The sequence below is a fragment of the Anomalospiza imberbis genome, chromosome 20, assembly GCF_031753505.1.
Source record: "Anomalospiza imberbis isolate Cuckoo-Finch-1a 21T00152 chromosome 20, ASM3175350v1, whole genome shotgun sequence".
In the NCBI taxonomy this organism is placed as follows: Eukaryota; Metazoa; Chordata; class Aves; order Passeriformes; family Viduidae; genus Anomalospiza; species Anomalospiza imberbis.
In genome coordinates, this window is record NC_089700.1 from 4,226,669 (window position 1) to 4,246,712 (window position 20,044).

A 20,044-nucleotide genomic window follows, 5' to 3' on the forward strand; every position below is an offset into this window, starting at 1 on the left:
GAGTAAATCAATGTTTAGCCACTAATGGGAGCTGAATGCCCATTTTCCACGCCCCGTTTATTTTATTGCCAGGGCTGGGGTGCAGTGGAGGCAGCACTGGGGCAGCTCTCTGGAAATCCCAGTGAGCACTCAGAATGTTCACTCCCTTCCCATGTTATGGAGTGTGATGTGCAAACACATTTGGGAAGAGCTGCTGCACTTCACCAGCTGGAATAACTCACAGTGCCTGGCGCTCTCTCTGTCCATCTCTATTATTTTTTATTTGGAGTTTCCACAGGGTTGTTTTAAGGATGGGGGTTGCTCTTGCTCAGTTTGTGCCAGCAAAAATCCCTGTGGAAGAATTTTTTTTTGCCACACCAGGGTATTTTTCATTTTTAGAATGAAAAGGTATCGTTTTCCCTGCCCTGTTGATCCCTTCAGCTTTGCTGTGGGATGTGGACAGGGATGGGAGCCCTGAGCCACCATGGGACAGCAAAGGCAGGAGCTGACCCACCACCAGCTTGAGGTGAAGGGATTAAAGCTTGTGCCTGCCACCAGCATTTCCTGCCTGTAATTAATGCTTTTAATAAGGAGGCATGTGGTAACCCCCTCCTCCCCCCGGCGTTTTGCCAGGTGTGGGTTCATTAACGGCTGCTAATTACACCATGGTGTGGGTTCATTAAGGGCTGCTAATTACACCATTATTCAGCGTCTAAGTCAAGGAGGGCTACACTGCTCCAACTGCCTGTGAATGCTGCCAAAAATTTCTTAGTTTAAATTTTCTGTTTTCTCCTTATACAGGGAACCGAAGCCCTGGGGGTTTGCAGGGCAAACCAGCATCCCTGGGACACAGAGCCAGCGCCTTCCCCGCTTCACCTGACCCCTCTCCATGCACAGGGCCTGCAAATCTGGCTGCACTCCTCCTCCCCACAGCCAGAACATGCTTTTATTCCCAGGGGTGAGTTTTGTTGGAAGTCTGATAGTCCCAGGAACTGTAGAGGGACTTGAAGCCATTCTCTATCTGATGGAGCATCCAGCTGCCAGGACATCCTCAGCCCCATGGATCCTCAGAGCTCCTCCTGTGTGTCCCAGAGCAGGAGGGCATTATCCTGGCAGGAAAACCAGTGGCTTTGTTCCCCTCAGACCTCAGCTCTGCTGCTGGGGTGTTCATTGCACCGAGTGCTTGACATCAAGGCTCTTTCTCCTGAAAAAGGCTCTTGGAAATGTTTTACCAACAGCTGGTTACAGTTTTTACATTGGGTATTATGAAGTACCTCACTCCCAAGCCTGGGGCTCTGAATCTTCCAGCTTCATCCAAGTATAGGGAGAAAATGAGCATTCAAATCATCCATCTGGAAGTTCTCCCCCTCCTTTCCAAGCCATTTCCAGGTCCTGCTCCTGCATTAGCCTGGTGCTACCCTGTCTGTGCCTGCCTTGTCAGCAGTGGGACCATGGCCATGGACACTCTGGATCACCCTCTGAGAGCAATGGGAGCCTGGGGAGAGTGGGACAAGGACAGGTGGAGAGGCCACTGGGGATGGAGTCAGGGTATGTCAAGCTGCTCACGAGGCTCTGAACCTCCAGAGAACCCACAAACACATGGACACGATTTGGAGTTGGGAATGCCTCACCAATGCCACTGGATCCAGCTGCTGTGGATGTGGCACTCGAGGACATGGTGAGTGCTGGGGGATCTGCTGGACTTGATGCTCAGAGGGCTTTTCCAGCCCAAAGAATTCCATGATTCCGTGAGCTGCCACAGCTCCCTGCCCAAGGAGCATCAGGATATAATTTATTGTAAAATATTTGATTATGGTGACTGTAGTGCTGGGAGTGTGTGGGGGAGGATGGCATTTCTGAGAGCAGGCGGGAAGGGATGATCACAGGAGGGCCCAAGGCCAGCATGGGTTAAATCCACACCAGGAGGGTGGGATGGTCAATCCCAGATTTAGTTGTGGACACATTTCCCTGGTTGGTGACACAGCAGGACATCAAGGGGTCAGGGAGTGGGCCAGGCACAGCTCAGTACAACCATTGTGCCCAGCATCCCCCTCACCCACCACTCCAGCTGGGAAGGGTGTGCTGGGGGGAACTCTGGCCTGGCAGTGGAATTGTCTCTCTCTGGCTGGGAGAGGAAAAACCTGTGAAAATGGGAATAATTCCTTTTTGAAGGAAAATACAGCATTGGGGTGTACAAACTCAATAGGGTCCAGCTTTCTGCCAATCCGTGTGTGGTCACTCCGGGCACAGAACACCCAGGAAAAATGTCTCCTATTTACTGAGGATAAAACAACTGATTCACCTGAGGAAACACGGTAATTCTGCATGTCCAGGAAATTACACTGAGTTGGAAAAACAGACCAACCTGCTGTGGAGCAGATCCCTGGGCCGGGCTGCTGCTGCCCTCTGCCGCCAAGTAACACTTTTCACATCTTGCTCTTCTCAATTCAGGGAAGAAAGAATTCCAAACTGTGTTTTATGTTTTCAATACACCTTTTTATTGCAGTCACCTCTAAATGATTCACAGAGTTAATGACTTTTAAACCTCTATGCTAGTAAAGCAGAAATTAATATTGATATTTTGATAACAGATTAAAAAACTGCTGTGGAGAGATCCACGGACTGTCATGGATTTTGAATTAAGTACAGAGAGAATAAGTTTAATTAAGACACAAGAGCTTATCAATATTCATAACATTTTCACAGGAAAATCTGATTAAATGTTAATAAAAGAAACTTTGTTTAGCAGAAAAGAGACACTGGGCAACAAAAAAAACCCAAACAAATTTATATATAAAGCAACTAAGGTGAAGTAAGACAAAGTGATGGAATTACTGATTTCCTCCAGTGGCTTCTGCTCTGGGCTGACAGAAACACAAGCACAGGTGGAGCGGTGAGGAACCCTGACATTCCAGAAACTGGGCTGAAATTTGGTTTGATGCCAACAGATCTCATCAGAACCTTGTTGACAGCATCAGTGTCATCCTTCTCCCTCCACTTCCTCCTCCCTGGCTTCCCAAACATAGTGAAAGGCACCATAGCCATGGCCAGGCAGCTCCTTGGCCACCGGCAAAGTCCCCGTGGCCTCACTGACCTCAGGCTGGAAACCACCTACACATTCCTACAAGTCTTAAGGAGGCTTTGTTTTTAGAACCCTTCAAGCGGGCAAGTGCTACATTGTGTTCAAAGGCAACATGCAGTGTTTTCAAACGTCCCTTATGCAACCAAACTTCCGACCTTAACAATCCGAGTTACATTTTACAGGCTTTCTCCCCTTCCCTGCCTTAGGGAGGTGCAAACAGGCACAGTTCAACAGCTTTTAGACCAAATCCTGGCAGGATGTGCTGACTAAAGGGAAGAGAAGCCCCTGTAATTTTAAGCAAGCTGTCTAGATGACATCTGTTGCCTTCTCCGAATTTCCATTACATTAACTGATCGTGCTTCTTCATTTTTTTGCTCTTCTCCTCAACGTCTTTCAGCACATCCTGCAATTTCTTACAGCTCTGTGTCAGGAAGGCAAAACTTTCCTTGAAGTTGCCGGCCCCGTGCTCCCTGCAGATGTTCTCCAGCTCATCAAAGCACTGCAAAGTCTTCTCCAGCTCGGCCTTGACAACCTTCTGCTCCTCCAGCTCTGCTAGCAGCGCCTGCTCCATGGCCACCTCTGCCCTGTGCTGCTGCCGCAGCTGCTGCAGCTCATCCTGCAGCGCCTGGAATTCCTCCTTGCTGCAGGGATGCTGCTCCTGCACCCTGTCCTCTGGCAGCAGCACGTTCTTAGGGATGTTCAGCACCAGCTGCAGCAGCACTTCTTCCATTTTAGCGAACAGTTTCTCGAAGTGCTCCTTCAAGAAGAGCAGGAATTTCTCGGTGCATTTCCGGATCTGGGAAGGGCTGATTTTGCAGCCGGGAATACCGTCCAGCTTCTTCAGCATCACGCTCTCCACCACCAGCATCGTTTCGAACAGGTAGTCCTGGAAGGCGATGTAGACGCGCAGCATGCACGTCTGCGGCGTGAACCCGAAGAACTGCGTCTCGTAGGCCATGGGATCCACCGACATGGCGGCGGGAGGCTGGGGTGGCCGGGCCGCGAGGGGAAGGCGCGTCTCACAGGGCTCCCCGGCGTTCGCCGAGGCAGCGGGGCCGCTCCTGCCGCTCGCGTTCGCGGCCCGGGGCCGGGGCCGAGAGCCGGCGGGGCCGCTCCTGCCGCTCGCGTTCGCGGCCCGGGTCCGAGAGCCGGCGGGGCCGCTCCTGCCGCTCGCGTTCGCGGCCCGGGTCCGAGAGCCGGCGGGGCCGCTCCTGCCGCTCGCGTTCGCGGCCCGGGTCCGAGGGCCGGCGGGGCCGCTCCTGCCGCTCGCGTTCGCGGCCCGGGGCCGGGTCCGAGAGCCGGCGGGGCCGCTCCTGCCGCTCGCGTTCGCGGCCCGGGTCCGAGAGCCGGCGGGGCCGCTCCTGCCGCTCGCGTTCGCGGCCCGGGGCCGGGTCCGAGAGCCGGCGGGGCCGCTCCTGCCGCTCGCGTTCGCGGCCCGGGGCCGAGAGCCGGCGGGGCCGCCGCGCCTTTCCCGCCTCGCCTCAGGGCAGCCCTGGCCGCAGCCAATCAGCGCCCGCCAGGACCCGCTCCCGCCCAATCACCGAGCGCTCCGCCCCTCGGCGGGCGGGCCAAGCGCTGGCCTCTCGGCCAATGGCAGCGAAGGTGGTGGGCGGGCACTGCGAGACGACCAATGGGAGTGCGGAGAGGCGGCCGCGAACAGGGCAGTCGGCCAATGAGAGCGCAGAGCGGAGGGAGGGCGCTGCGGCTCGGCCAATGGGAGCGCGGAGCGTCGGGCCGGGCGGCGGCGGGCGGGGTGGGGCCGGGCCGCCAAGATGGCGTACCAGACGTTCCGGCAGGAGTACCTGCAGGTGCCGCCCGTGACCCGGGCCTACACCACCGCCTGCGTCCTCACCACCGCCGCCGTGGTCAGTGCGCGGCCGCGGGAGGGAGGCCGCGACGGGAACCGGGAGCGGGGTGGGCGCGGGGTCGCCGTGCAAGGGGAGCCCTCAGGCACCGCCCCCGCTCGGCGGCGGGTGAGGAGCCCCGAGGGCCCCGGGGCGAGGGCATTCCCGGGAAGGTGCAAAGCGCGAATAAACGACAGCAGCGCCAGAGGGCTGTTGTACTGAGGCTCCCACTTGCCAGAAAACTCACAGTGCTGACGGAGGGCTTGCTGGGCTCTTTTTGGCACGCAGGAATGGGTTGCTGTTTTGGGTTTGTATTTTTTCTTCTTTTTTTTTTCTTGTATTGATCCTTTCAAAATGTTTTCTTCTTTTTCAGCAATTAGAACTTATCACGCCCTTCCAGCTGTATTTCAACCCTGAGTTAATATTTAAGCACTTTCAAGTAAGTGTGTTCTGAAGCACGGGAGGTTTTAAAATGTGCTGTAGAGTTTTATAAGTTTGCCTTCTCAAAACAGTGTACTTTTTGTATTAGAAATGCACTTTTTAAAAGCTACTGTAGCCAGAGTGCAGACCACTATGCCTTAAAATAGGTTTTAGTTTCATTTTCTGTAAAGGATATTTCGATTTTCTTGTTACTTGCTTATCTATTTAGACAATAAAAATAAGCTGTCATGTTTAAAGTCCTTGTATTTGTCTTATTTCCAGATATGGAGGTTAATCACAAACTACTTGTTCTTTGGACCAGTTGGCTTTAATTTTTTATTTAACATGATCTTTTTGTATCCTTCACCAAGCTGTGTTGGTTCCCTTGGCAAGCAGAGCTCCAGCGTGCAGGAATATTGCGCACAGGAAAGGTTGAATTCCTGGGAATTCAGCAATGCCAGCTTCACTGGTATCATGAATGGGCTTCAAGGGGGTCAAGAATTTTGCCAGTTACTTTTTTGGTGTTAAGAATTCGTACGAGCCTGATCCTTCAGGTTGGTGCTGACTTGGTGCAGGAGAAAATTCCAGGTCACTTTTTTGTCTCCCGGGTCACCCTCTCTGCTGAAGTATCCAGAAAGAGCCAAGTGATGCAGTAAATGGATAAACCCCCTTTTGAGGTGGTGTAGAATTGAATCGTTTTCTGCTTGGATCTGTTTCTGAACTCACTTGCAATGGAGTTTTCCTGACCTGTGGCCTCAGATACCGGTACTGCCGCATGCTCGAGGAAGGCTCTTTCCGGGGTCGGACGGCAGATTTTGTATTTATGTTCCTTTTTGGAGGACTTTTAATGACTGTATCCTTTCTGTTTTGATTCCAAGCTCCTTTAGTGAAGCTGCAGATGTGTGAAGGAGAACTGAAACCATGTTGTTACTGTTGCCTTAACAGAGTTTGTTGCACGAGGAGTACCGATATTTGTTAGGGTGGTTTTGAATATTTTGGGATTGTTGCTGGTTTTTCAGGGTTTTTTTCTGCTTGATCATGGAAATGGGGTTATCAGGGGACTGTTCACGTGTGGGATCATGCTCAGGTTGTCTGTGGAGAATTGCATTCTGCTTTAATGAGATGATTCATGCTGCAGGTACCCCAAATCCCGCTGCAGCCGTTGGATTTGATGGACTCGCACCAGGGAAAGCAGATTTACCAGCTGTGTGGAAAACACAGGATTACAAATTAAGCTGTGACATTCCTGACCTCACAAGTGTTTCCTTAACGAGCCACGGCAGCTCTTTGGGCTGTTTGTGAACCTGGTGTTCCTGGGGCAGGCGTTCACCATCATGCTGGTGTACGTCTGGAGCCGCAGGAATCCCTACGTCCGCATGAACTTCTTCGGGCTCCTCATCTTCCAAGCCCCATTTCTACCCTGGGTACTGATGGGCTTCTCTCTGCTTTTGGGGAACTCCATCATTGTGGATCTCCTGGGTGAGCAATGGCAGCAATCACGAGGATCTGTTCCTCCTCGTGTTTTACATGAAACTGAAAATGGGGACAAATCCAAGGGCTAAATGCCCTAAAGCTTGGTGTTAGTTCTTCTGATATATTTATTATTTTACATTTATGTTTTTAGGCTTTTCTGATTTCTAGCCATTGTAACATGTTTTGTGCTGTGATAAGGATGGAAAGAGCTTTTGATGTTTTGGCTTTTTATTGCTTGGAATCAGCCCTGGTGTATCATCTGACTGAAACAGCATCAGTCTATTGAAATAAAATAGCTTATATTATTATTTTATCAACTCTAATAGAGCCAAAACATCATTATTTTTCATAATGACAAGACCTTTCCCCAATGTTAACATCTTGTAGTACAAATTAAGCTTATTACCTGCTGTTAGCTTTCTTCCTTAGGTTTTGTATTTCTGTGTCATCATATTTTCTGTGAAAGAACCAGATGTCGTGTGTTGTTCTTCTGTGAATTCTAGTGTAAAGCATTTGAGAGTTGTAAAGGAGAACTAGTGAAAAATCACCTTTTGGCTTTTCTTTCTATACCAGGCATTGCTGTTGGGCATATATATTTTTTCTTAGAGGATGTCTTTCCCAATCAGCCTGGTGGTGGGAGGCTCCTGAGAACGCCGTCTGTCCTGTGAGTATTGATGTCTGCTTTGGAAGAGAAATGGAAGAATTGCTTGTTTGGAAAACTGTTTGCAATTCATTCACATCAGCTTCTGGTGAATTGGGCAGAGACAGAATGGGGGGTGGCTGTTCTTGCTTTTTATTGAACTCGTGTTGCCAAACAAGGAGCTGGAATTTGTTTAAGTGGGAACCAACTTAACTGGGAGAAGAGCTAAAGGATTTTACCTTTGGTTTCTCTGATAACACTTGTCAGGATTTGCTGACAGCTTGTTTTGCTGGCACCAAAGCTGTGTCCCCTGCTGAGTGTGAACAGTGCTGAGGTAGTACAAATAAGATATTTAATGGGGTTTTTTTCTTCTGTAAGTCATCCTTATGTCACAATTTTGGAAAAAAAAAATCCTTCAGTGTTTATAGTATTGAGTAGTGGTGCTCCCACTCACTTCCCTCTTGTGTGGATGCTCTAATCCCTTGTGGTCCTCTCCCAGAACACCTGTGATGGTTGTTTTTCACAGAATCATAAATCTGTCCTGAAGATGTCTGGCATAGAATATTTATACATAAATATCAGAGGATGAACCTCATCAGTCTGGATTTGGGATCTCCTTCCTGGTGGCTCCAAAGTGGAGAGCGTAAATCCCATTGCCTGGGCAAGCTGTTCTTGAGGGAGGACACTGTGCAGCACGTGAGCTGTGAAAGCTGTGTTTCAAGGACACCCATCCTTTGTGTTTTGCAGGAAAGCAATATTTGACACGCCGGAGGATGACCCCAATTACAACCCCTTGCCAGAGGAGCGGCCGGGGGGCTTTGCCTGGGGAGAGGGGCAGCGCCTCGGGGGATAATCGGGGCCTGTGCCTGTCCCAGCCACCCCGGGGAGGGACTGGCCTGGCTCCAGCCCCACGTGGATGCTCCTGCCCTAGCACAGGGAGGGCTCTGACAGCTCTATGGTTTGGAACACAAGCACTTTATGAAATGGCAGTCTCACCCGAGGCACTCCCAGCACCCTTCCCAATCGGGGAATTCGTTGTGCTGGACATCATCTAAATCCAGTGGAGCCAAAAATTTAAAACTGGAAACTGTTTCCTGTTAACTTTAGTTAACAGGGCCACACAAGTACTTGTTTAAAGTGATTTCTAAAGCATTTTTTCCAAGTTATTTGATACATGAAAACTCTATGGGAAACTTTACAGGGGAAAAACCCAACTTTTTGGGTTTTAACTAATTTTTTTTTTTTTATTCTTGGATAAAGCAACTGCAAGATGATTGAAAGGCTAAGTCACTATTTCAGTGGCAAAAGGTTTTTTTTCCTCTGGGTGCTGCTGTCTCCAGTCATCTGTGAACTGCAGGGTACACAACGTGCAGCTTTTCACTCTGCCACTTGGATTGTTGGAATGTTCTGCAGGCCAAGGCTACATTTTGGTGGGTTTTTTTCCCCCAAGGACTGTGTGTTCAGGTGCCCAGTTTTCAGACTGGTGGTTAAATAGGTGTGCCTGCAGAATCCACCCCCATGTGCCCTCTGCTGTTACTGGATGACCTGCAGCACTAGAGAAGGAAATTTATCTGGAGTCAGGACTCAAAAATGATGATGAGTTGAATAAAATATCTTGTGGATCCTTTTTGGTTAATCCTCTGTATCATCCTCTAGTCTTGAGGCAGCAGGTGGAGAAGCAGGGGCTGGAAAAAGCAAGTCCTTGAAGAGACAGAGGTAACTGCAGCTTTTCTCAGAAGTGCAGGACACAGCATTGTCTGCTCAGGATGTGAAATCCATGGTCTGTGGATGAAGTTTGTTGTGGGGTTGTGTCCAACACAGGCCAGTGAGACTGAGTGGCATTTAGCTTGGAGCTACACGGATTATAAATATCTCTGAGCAGCCACATAGGAATTTGGAGCTCAGTTCAGCTCATCGTGGTCAGTTGTTCTTAAATCACCACAGAAATTATTGGGCGGGGTTTTATTGATTCTATAATAATAGATTAAAGGAGTTAAAGCTGTGTCTTCATTCTGCATTTTAGAGGATGGGCTTCCCCATTACATGTGATTATCTCATTTAGTCTCAGATTTTGTTTTTAAAAGCTGGCTACAGGTTTTAATTTATAAAATTTATAGTCCGGGAGAGAAACGTGTGCGGCTCTCAGGGGAAATGCTTTATCCACAAGCAGTGTGTTAGCTTCTGATAAAACGTGTCTGCATTTTTGTCTGTTAAAGGTTATAAAAAGTTATGGGAGCTTTGAGGGGTTTTACAGGTTTTTGGTCTGTTTTGAGGGCAGTTTTGATTGTTTCTAGAACAGAGTGCTCCTAGAGGGCAGGAATGAGGCAGGAGTTAGACCCAAACCTTATTTTTGTGTGTTCTTTTTAGTTCAGTGTTTGAGAACCCCTCCGTAGCTTGTTACTGGGACAAGTCCCGAGTGGGAACATGTCGCTACGCTGCCTGCAGCCGGCTCTGTGCCCTCCTTGGCTGTGTTTGGCCGCTCTTTGGGGTCCGCGGTTTTTCCGCGTCTCCCCGGCCCCGAGGGGCGCCCGCAGCTGGGAGCGCTGCAAATGGCGGCGGCGGCGGCGGGACTACAACTCCCAGGATGCTCCGCGCGGCGCGGCGCGGTGGCGTCATCAGCACGCCAGGGAGCCCGTGGGGAGCGGAGCCCCGGGACAGCCCGGCGGAGCGGAGCGGGCCGGGGCCGGGCCGGGGCCGGGCCGGGGCCGGGCCGGGGCCGCGGGGAGCCATGGCTCAGGACAGCGAGGCGCCTCCGGCCAAGCGGTTCAAGGCGGCGCCCCCCGGCACGCAGCCCCGGAGCGCCGCGCCGCCCGCACACGTGCAGCGCCGCTCCCTGCCCATCTCCGGAGCCCGCGGGCCGCTGCTGGCCCGGCTCCGCCGCCTCGACACCGCCGTGCTCATCGGTGAGTGCCGCGACAAGTGCCGGTGTCCCACGGAGTGGGCTGCGCTGGGAAAAGCTGCCCAGCAACGGTTTGGGTGTAAATCTGAAGTGTGGTGAACAGGAGATAGAATGGCTTCTGGGCTTTGGCAGCCGGGCTTAAAGCAGCGGGGACTTGGGTTTTGTGGAGAAGGCAAAAGTATTTTCCTCTCCTGTCGCTGTCTGCCTGGAGTTCAGTCAGAGCCAAATGGCAAAGCTCTCCTCTTCTGAATACTCCTCACTTACATTTTCGCTGCTTTTATTACGCTTTCTGTGAGTGCAAACGAAAAAGCTTTTTGCTAGACTTTCAGGAGCTGAAGATAAACAACTTCCCACCTGGTAGTGTAAATTATTAAATGTAATTAAATGATAAGTGCTTTGTGTGTCGCTCCTGCTAGTGTCACAGCGCAGACGCGGCTGGAGTACGTTTGTAAACCAGAGTGTGGCTGGATGGAGCTGTGCAGAGGAGCGGCCCAGCAGCAAGAGGAGGCCGTGGGGCGGCATCTCTGGCCTGCCACTGCTTTGTGGTGGGACTTTCCCTCTCTATCTTCAGCTTCCCCGTCCTCAAACAGGGCTAAGAGTTAACCTAAAAACCCGAATTTGACAATGCTACAAAAGTGTGGGGGGAAAACCCTATTTCCTTGCTGTTCCTTAGGAGAAACGGGCTCAGGGAAGACCACTCAGCTCCCTCAGTACCTGTACGAAGTGGGGATTGGCCACCCTGGCAGCATCGCCGTGACCCAGCCCCGCAGGGTGGCAGCTGTCACCCTGGCTGCCCGAGTGGCTGAGGAGAAGAGGACGGAGCTGGGGAGGCTGGTAGGTTATCTACAGATTAACTTTGGTTCACTGCTGCTCTGGGGATGGGGCCCTGTCAGGCTTCAATGGGTGGGATATTAACCAGCCACAGGGGTGATAGTCTTAATTTCTTAATTAGTTTTGGGTGCCACAATGTAACAAGGATGTAAAAGCTGTCAGGGAGTGCTCAAAGGAGCAACACGAAGATGGTGAGGGGTCAGGAGGGGCCACATGATAGGAATGGCTGAGAGCACTTGGTCTGTTCAGCTGGAGAAGTGGAGAATTTGGTCAAACTTCACCAAGGTCTGCAGCTTCCTCCTGAGGGGCAGCTCCAATTTCTGCTCTCTGCGGCCAGAGCCAGGACCTGAGGGAACGGCTGGAGCTGTGTCAGGGCAGGTCTTGGTTGGAGATCAGGGAAAGGTGTTTTCCCCAGAGGGTGCTGGGCACTGCCCAGGGAATGGGAACAGCCCCAAGGCTGCCAGAGCTCCAGGAGAGTTTGGACAGCGCTGCCAGGGGTGCACAGGGTGGGATTGTTTGGGTGTCTGTGCAGGGCCAGGGGCTGGACTGATGATCCCTGTGGGTTCCATCCAGCTCAGGATATTCTCTGATTCTGTGATTAAATGAATGGAGAAAAATGGCTCTTTACCCGTCCCATGGCAGTGTGGGCATGGTCTGTCTCTGTGGTATTGTGCTTCTTGATCTGGGTTGTTCCATTTGAAAAAATACCGATTTGTGAATAAAACAAAAAAAAAATACTGTGCTCTCTTCCACTGCTCCCTGTGTCAGAAGTCACTGCCAAGGAGAGCAGAGTGCTGAATTAGTGCAGGTCTGGGGGAGAAAGGCAGAGGAGAAAGACTTCCCCTGCATAAAATCCTTGGAGAGCCTGGAATCATTTCTAGCTGGGAGAGGAGGGAAGGGAGGAAGAAGAGAAGAGAAGAGAGTAAACTCAACTTGGGGGGCATTTGTCATGAACTTCTAGTTAGGAAGAAGCCAACTAGAGATGTTGGCAGTATCATTTGGGTGGCTTGCTACATTTGGAAGAGGAACTGCTCACAGACAGCAGATAAACTGCTCTGCTTTCCAGAGCTTCCACGCCCTTCTGGTTGGCTCAGTCCAATGCAGTGGCCAGGGGCTTTGTAGCCCTTCCTTGTGGCACGATGGCAGTGAGAAGTGCCAGTCTCTGTGCCCGTGCTCCCTGTGTGATCCCTCCCCCAGGTTGGCTACACCGTGCGCTTCGATGACTGCTCGTGTGCCGAGACCAGGATCCGGTTCCTGACGGACGGCATGCTGCTGCGCGAGGCCATCGGGGACCCTCTGCTGCACAAGTACAGCGTGGTCATCCTGGACGAGGCCCACGAGAGGACCATCCACACGGACGTGCTCTTCGGCGTGGTCAAAGCCGCTCAAAAGAAGCGAAAGGAGCGGGGCCTGCGGCCACTGAAAGTGTGTTCATCCAGGATGGCAGTGAAAGGCGGGGTGGGGCTGGGCTCTGAGTGCTCTCAGCATCTCCTGGGGCCTTCCAAAGTTTGGAATTTCAGCTTTGACCGTTTTTCTGTTCCTAAAAAGTCACTTTAATTCTCAGTAGTTAAGGGTGTCTGACTTATGAGTGGGCCTGGTATGACACCTCTGAACAAGGTATCTGGTCACCACCATACCTCTTATCCACCAAAGCCCCTTGGGTGTGAGCTCTAGACTAGACAGAGTGCTGGGGAGGTTTTGGCACTGCTGCTGAGATCACTCCAAGTGCAGGAGCTCTGGCTGATGGGACATGCTCGTTCCCAGGTGAGGATGGACGTGTCAGGAATTTGTGTGAAAGCACATTGGCTTTGCTGGAGGGGCCTGGCATGGTCTTGTTCCATTCTGTCCCATTCTGTCACACCAGCATTTTCTGCTTGTGGTAAAAAGCTGATGGCTTTAACGAGGGGAAATCACTCTCTCCTGTCCCAAAGCCTGTGAGCTGTTCTCAGCATGGTTCTCAGGATCCAGAAGCTGACTTTTGGCTGGTCCTGACTCGTTGGTGTCCAGCTGGATGGAAGCTGCAGTGCTGACCCATGCTGTGCTCCCCCTGAAGGTGATTGTCATGTCAGCCACGATGGATGTTGACCTGTTCTCCCAGTACTTCAACGGAGCTCCTGTCATCTATCTGGAGGGCCGGCAGCATCCCATTGACATCTTCTACACCAAGGAGCAGCAGAGTGATTACCTGCAGGCAGCACTGGTGTCCATCTTCCAAATCCACCAGGTACGAGGGTCTCTCCAGGTTTGTGTCCCTCTGGGGCCAGGGGTTGGTGTTTTGTGCTGAGGTGTTTGACTGCCAAACTCCTGGATTGTTGTGTTGGTTCTTTAAACTGCATTTAGTGCTTTGCAGTTGCTGCTGCTGTTGGGATTTGGGACCTCTATGTCCAGGCTGGAGCTGAAGGGAGACTGCCAAGCAAAGCTCTATAATATCAGCTCATTCCTAGAACCTGAATGTTCCCCTCACCCGAGTTCTCTGTACCTGGGTGCTTGCTGGCTCTCTCTGCCTGACCTGGACAGTTATTTGAGGATACAGAAATTCCTCCATCCTTTTAACACTCGACCCCTCAAAATGTGATTTACTCTTTGTCTCTGGTGAATCCACTGGGAATTCTGGCTGTTGCATACCTTGCACCACATGTGTGTCTTTTCCTTCTTCTTAGCCTGCTTCAGTGGCTTGCTGCCAGAGCCACATCTCATTACCAATCTCAGTTCTCCTTTTCTATCCAAACCCTCCTAACTTGCTTTTTCCTCTGGCTCCAGGAAGCCCCTGCATGCCAGGACATCCTGGTGTTCCTGACTGGTCAGGAAGAAATTGAAGCAATGACCAAAACATGTCGAGACGTTGCCCAGCATCTCCCCGAGGGCTGCCCACGGATGACAGTGCTGCCCCTTTATGCTTCTCTGCCCCACTCCCAGCAACTCCGTGCCTTTAAACCTACCCCTGAGGTGAGGGAATGGGAGAGGTTTTGCTCCAATGAGTCCTTGGATGAAACATGTGGACTTTAGGGGCTAAAGCAGTGTGTACTGATATTAATCAAAATAGTCTCTGTTGGCTTTAGGCTGAGTGGTTCCAGAGCTATAACACACTGCAAATGTGATGGTTTTAACAGATGCTTTCAGTAAGTCACATGGGATCATAAAAAGAAGGAAGGATTAGAAGGTACAGGAATTTAAATTTCCTCAATTTCATAGGAATTTTTTGTCCATATCACAAAAAAGCTACAAAAGCTAATGGGGGAGATACTGAGTAAGCTGAAAACATGTTTCCTTTGTCAAGGCCATAAGGAAAGGAATTCGTGCTGCCTCAGGCTCTTTTTTACCTACTCAACAGATAAATAAGAACACGAATGTTGTGCCAGAAATGAAACCAAAACTGTTGAAAGATGTGTTGAGAACAGCTGTTCTGGTGGTGTATTTTGTTGCAAATGCAGAAGAATGTTTTAGCAGCTGATTAGAAAGTGGAGATTACCTTAGTTTCTGAGAGCTGGCACAGTAAGCACAGTTTGTGCTCACAGTGTGGGGCAGGGCTTGGCCCAGACAGGCCAAAACCAGCAGAGTTTCTGTCTTGCAGCTGCTCTAAGGTGGCCTTGGCCTGGGTTTGATTTTCTTTCCTCCCAGGGCTGTCGCAAAGTGATCCTCTCCACCAACATCGCAGAAACCTCCATCACCATTGCAGGCATAAAATTCGTTGTGGACACAGGCATGGTCAAAGCCAAGAAGTACAGCCCTGGTGAGGAGTTCTGAGGAGGAACAGGGCCACGTTTTGGGTCTGGGTTTGCAGAAGTTACTGGAGGCCATAAGTACCACTGAAAGAGGATTTCAAACACCCTCTGTGCTGTTTATATTAATATTCCAGGTTTGGGGTGTGGGGTTTGGTGGTGTTTTTGTGAGTTTTGAGTATGAGCCATGAGGGGGTAAAAATCTGTCAAATGCCAATCTTCTCTTCATGGACACAGCATGGGATGGTTCACAGTGCTCAACCAAGTGAGCTCTGAGCCGGGTTTGAAGGGCAAACACTGGGAATTCTTACTGCTAACCCTCTGTGTTTTCCAAGGCTGTGCCTTGCTCAGGCACTGGCTGAGGTGATGCTTTTCCATGCCCAGAAACTGGCCTGGAAGTGCTGGCAGTGCAGCAGGTGTCCAAGGCCCAGGCTTGGCAGCGCACGGGCAGAGCAGGGAGACAGGAGAGCGGGATCTGCTACCGGCTCTACACAGAGGAGGACTTTGAGAAGTTTGAGGAAATGACAACACCTGAGATACAGAGGTGAGGACAGAGCCATCACACTCCTTGCCACACCTCTTTTACAGCTGGGGCTGTGGGAAGAACTGAGCAGCAAAACTGGATCTAGGGGCTGGTGGGGTGACTTGAGAAAAATGGAGGTATGGGAACTAAACAGAAAAACTGGGAAATGTTTGCTCAGGGTGGACAGTTGGACCCTTAATCTCCAAACACATGAAGCAATAGTTCTGACTGTCCTCCAGATTTTGCACTTGCCTCTTTGTGGTTTAGGAACTAAGGCTTCACCAGCAGCATCAGACTTATCTCTGTCAAGCTGCAGCACAGACCTGAGATTCAATCTCAGCTTCTATGAAAAAAGGAATAAAAGAACTATCTCAGTTGTTTATTCTGCCTATGCAGGTGTAACCTGGCCAGTGTGGTGCTTCAGCTCCTGGCCCTGAAAATTCCCAATGTGCTCACCTTTGACTTCATGTCCAAACCATCTCCTGGTAAGTGGCTACAAAGGCAGCCTTGGGGAAAAAGAGCAGGGAGCAATCTTGGGCCATTAGGTGTCATACTAACACAACATGAAGGTGTGCCCTGACTGCCAAGGGAAGAGTAAATGGGGAAAGGTGCTTGTTCTCCTGGATAGAGGAGGATAAAACCACATTTTGGACCCTGATTTCTCTAAATGGAAAGTACTTGTCCCTCTGGCCAGGGGAGGGAGGCAGTGATGGAACCAGCTGATCTTCACATCCCTCAGTGGGAGGCAGGAGGCCTCACAGCTCAGTGTCCTTGTTTTGGCAGATGCTATTCAAGCAGCAATTGATCAGCTTGACCTGCTGGGAGCTGTGACCCAAAAGGAAGGTCAGCTTGTCCTGACACCCTTGGGAAAGAAAATGGCAGCCTTTCCACTGGATCCAAAGTTCTCCAAGGTAAAAACTGCAGAACAAATGACTTTTTTAATCTCATGTATTCATGTCTGTACCATTGATGTTTCCTTTTCAAACTCCTTAAACAAAGTGTGAAATTTGGGGTGTTTGCAGCTGTACTGGTATATTTGCTGTACATTAATGTACATAATTTACAGCCCTTTTGCTGGATTGCTTGTCATTTGTTGTTAAATTCAGGGATATTTTATAAGAGACTTTCTTTACTCTGGCACCTCTGAAGGCGAACAAGACAAAATTGCTTGCACTTTTCAGGATTGTTTAGCAGGTCCATGAAGTGTCTGTTGCTGTAGTTGGTTTCAGTCACTGTGTTTGTGCTGGTTGTGCACTGGTCAGTCTCAGGAAGGAGCCTGGCAGGTGCTGTTAAAGGTGCTCGGTGAGCCCATCAGAGGATTTACGGCTGTCCTTAGGCCCAGATGTTTATGAGATTGTCCTAAGCAATGTTTGGTCGAGTTCCTGGGCTGCCAGGGAGCAGAAAGATCTGCCCAGCTGAAGTGGATTTGGTCAGCCAAAGTTGAGTTTTGTTGTGTCTGTGCAGGCCATCCTCCTGTCGCCCAAGTTCCACTGTGCAGAGGAGATCCTGACCATCGTGTCACTGCTGTCAGTGGACAGTGTCCTCCACAACCCCCCTGCCCAGCGGGATGAGGTGCAGGCTGCCAGGAAGAAATTCATCTCCAGTGAGGGGGATCACCTGACCCTGCTCAACGTGTACAGGGCCTACAAGAAAGTCAACGGGCACAAGGTGGGATGGTCTGAGCTGCCAGTGCTGCCTGAGCTCATGGGGTGAGGAGATTTTGGCAGAGAGCAGAGTGACACCTGCATCTGCCATGGCTGGTGCCACAGGCATCCTCCAAAGCAGAGAGAAAAGAGGGCCCATCCTTTACAACTGTGGAATTGGAGGAAGTTCAGTAACAAAGGTTCCTACAGAAAGCTCTGGCAAAGCTTTGAGGGACCAGTTCTGTAATCACAGCCAGGGGCTCTTCCCTGGTTCCAGCTGGAAACAGGAGGGAGTGGGAGATTGTTGAGATTTTATGATAAATATCTGGACATGCTCTGGGACAGGATTCATTGGGAAAACACTGAGCATATTTAAAAGCAGATTTGGATTTATCCTACTCTATCAACCCCTCATTGATTTGTGGATATGTGGACTTATGCATCCCATTCCTTGCAGCATTTACCTGATTTATTTTCATCACCTGCAGGATAACAAGTGCTGTTCTGCAGCTCTTGGTGGCCTTGCAGAGCAGCTCTGAGTGGGAAAAGAACCACCACCTGCTGTTTCTGAGCAGAGTGGGAAGGAATCTAGACATAGTGGAGTAAAGGGGGGTAGAAATATGACCAGGAAAGGGGTCAGCACGTTTTCTCTGAGGCAGATTGTAGGGGGGATTCTGCTTTTTGTGGTATCCAAAGGGTATCATGCTCCTGGGGTGAAGAAATATCCCCTTCTAACTCCTGGTGTCTCTGTTGCAGGGATGGTGCAGAGAGAACTTTATCAATGGCAGGAACATGAAGCTGATGGCAGAAGTCAGAGCTCAGCTCAGGGACATTTGTGTAAAGGTAACTTGCTTCCATACTCTATTTCTCTGTTTCACCTGTTGGTATTTTCCTGTTTGTCCCCAAACTGATGTTACTGTGCACCAAGTCCCAAAGAGTGAGAAAATGGGGGATTGTTTTCAGTCTCCTGTACATAGCTGGCTAAAATTCCTGACTGTGCAGTTGCATCCCAAAATCTTAAAGCTGCAGGGCTTAGTGGGTCAAGGAGAAACAAGAACCTCTAAGAAGACTTCTCAGGGAAAGGCCAGGTTTTCCTAAGGGTTTTTCCTACTCTGGTGCAGGTGGGACTGTGCTGTGTGCCACAGAGTGCTGGCAGCCTGTGCTGGCTGGCTTCTCCATGGAGTCAGGCATTCAGTGTGGCAGCAGCTTCCCCTCAGTGCTGTTCCTGCTGGGCACAGTGTGGGAGCTGCCACTGAACCCCTGGCAGTCTGTCGTGACATGGGAGCCACCCTGTGGGGTATTATTTGTGGATGCTGGTCTGTGACATTCACATTCTCTGGACAGAGAGACATAATCCTGTCTCTCAGGAGAAGCACAGAGAGATGAAGAGAGAACAATCTTTATCTCTGCTCCTTTGTTTTCCCCATGTGGAATGTGGCGTGGAGATTGTTCACCTGCAGTGATTGCTGGGTTGGATTCTGGTGAAGGTTGTTTGGGGTCAGTGACCAATGGGATCCAGCCGTGGCTCGGGCTCTCAGCACAAAGTCACGGGTTTTGCAAGTTTGTTAGTTAGTTAGATAAGTAAGCATGTAGAACAGGATAGTACAGTTTCAATAAAGCAGATCCTTCAGCCTTCTGATCTGGAGCCAGACATCATTTCTTCCCGTTGGGGGTCGCCTGATTTCCTATAGCTGGTCGGCCTTAAACTCTCTTCCAGCAGGAGAGTGACGATCCATTTTGTTGGCTCTTAGTCTGGCTTAGCCTAGCATCCACTCGAGCTGAATGCCAGTGATCCCCCAGCGTTCTGACCCAGGAAAACCCCCCACGCTTTCTGAAGGGAAACAGGGCTGTGTCCCCACGAGGCCGCTCTCGCTCACTCCCGTGTCTCCCAGCTGTCGATGCCCCTCGAGTCCTCCCGCGGCGACACGGCCGGCGTCCGGCGCTGCCTGGCCCACAGCCTGTTCATGAACGCGGCCGAGCTGCGGCCGGACGGCTCCTACGGCACGGTGGACTCGCAGCAGGTGGTGGCCATCCACCCCTCGTCGGTGCTGTTCCAGGGCAGGCCGGCCTGCGTGGTGTACAACGGGCTGCTGCGCACCAACAGGTGCTACATGCGCGACCTGTGCGTGGTGGACGCCGAGTGGCTGCACGAGGCCGCGCCCGAATACTTCCGCAGGAAGCTCCGCACGGCCAGCAGCTGACCTGGGACCAGCTGGCTCAGCTTCGCCTCGAAAGACTTGTTTTTCTAAAAATGTAGTGCACAGATGTATAACCGTGTTTTTTAGAACCTTAAGGAACGGGATGGGTATTTATTTAGATTGGGTTTGTGTTTTTTCCAGAATAAAGAGGTGATGGTGGAAATCCCAGTCCTGCGTGTTGTTCCGTGAGGCACAGAATAAATTATCACAGGAGCTGTCCTGGTGTTTATGGGTCTCATGGGAGCGTGTTTGTTGGCAGCAGTCTGGGCTTAAAGATGTGAAGGTAGCACAGTGAATGTGTGCTTCTTGTGCAGAATGGACTCTGCCATTCACGTGTGCAGTGCTCAGATTCCTGTGGGGAATTGGGAGTTAAAATTCTGGTCCTTTGATGGGGTGGTATCCATTTGATGGGATGGGACAGATGCTTTCCTTCTCCTGCCTTGCAGTGAGCAGCAAATGAGCTTTCTGTGCTTCTCAGGAGTGGGCGCTAATGCCAACTTTTGGACAAAAGGAAGGCTTGGTGCCAGGAAACACTGCCTTGGTCACTCTTTCCTCTAAAATACACGTTCATTTTTTCTTTTTCTGAGGAGACTGCCATGCTCTGGCCCGAACACTGGCAGTCATAATCAGGAGTGGGATGATGTCTGGGATAAAACCTGTGCACGTCTCCCACATTCCTAAAGCTTTGTGCCTTCACTCCTGTACGGGTGCTGTGTCCGTGCCATCCCTGCCCGTTCCGCGGTCAGCGATCCCAGGAAGCAGGCCCCGCGCTGACACACCCCGTCCTGCCGGG

General features: G+C 50.9%; 3 protein-coding genes across 3 annotated transcripts; 2 read left to right on the forward strand and 1 right to left on the reverse strand.

The window, feature by feature from the left end:
* Positions 1-2,134: 2,134 nt before the first annotated feature.
* MIS12 (MIS12 kinetochore complex component) lies at positions 2,135-4,072 on the reverse strand. Its single transcript, XM_068210282.1, has one exon. The coding sequence runs from the start codon at positions 4,032-4,034 to the stop codon at positions 3,402-3,404; it is 633 nt and encodes a 210-aa protein (XP_068066383.1). The 5' UTR covers positions 4,035-4,072; the 3' UTR covers positions 2,135-3,401.
* A 718-nt stretch (positions 4,073-4,790) lies between these two features.
* On the forward strand, positions 4,791-9,074 carry DERL2 (derlin 2). The gene is made up of 7 exons (XM_068210280.1): positions 4,791-4,926; positions 5,279-5,344; positions 5,608-5,681; positions 6,085-6,178; positions 6,609-6,804; positions 7,372-7,462; positions 8,186-9,074. The coding sequence occupies exons 1-7, from the start codon at positions 4,834-4,836 to the stop codon at positions 8,289-8,291; spliced, it is 720 nt and encodes a 239-aa protein (XP_068066381.1). The 5' UTR covers positions 4,791-4,833; the 3' UTR covers positions 8,292-9,074.
* An 898-nt stretch (positions 9,075-9,972) lies between these two features.
* On the forward strand, positions 9,973-19,816 carry DHX33 (DEAH-box helicase 33). Its single transcript, XM_068210264.1, is given in 13 exon segments — positions 9,973-10,075; positions 10,078-10,341; positions 11,011-11,171; positions 12,366-12,593; positions 13,222-13,392; positions 13,929-14,114; positions 14,787-14,898; positions 15,272-15,431; positions 15,807-15,895; positions 16,194-16,321; positions 16,875-17,078; positions 17,810-17,896; positions 18,946-19,816. Coding segments are annotated over 13 exon segments (2,187 nt in total). The 5' UTR covers positions 9,973-9,987; the 3' UTR covers positions 19,255-19,816.
* Positions 19,817-20,044: the final 228 nt, after the last annotated feature.

What these genes read in the sequence shown, in the direction of transcription:
- MIS12 (XM_068210282.1), bottom strand. Translation starts at nt 4,034, where the DNA reads ATGTCGGTGGATCCCATGGCCTACGAGACGCAGTTCTTCGGGTTCACG.
- DERL2 (XM_068210280.1), top strand. Translation starts at nt 4,834, where the DNA reads ATGGCGTACCAGACGTTCCGGCAGGAGTACCTGCAGGTGCCGCCCGTG. An exon ending in TTATTTAACATGATCTTTTT is followed by an intron (nt 5,682 to 6,084) that starts GTATCCTTCACC and finishes CTGTGGCCTCAG; the next exon opens with ATACCGGTACTGCCGCATGC. An exon ending in TTGGAGGACTTTTAATGACT is followed by an intron (nt 6,179 to 6,608) that starts GTATCCTTTCTG and finishes GAGCCACGGCAG; the next exon opens with CTCTTTGGGCTGTTTGTGAA.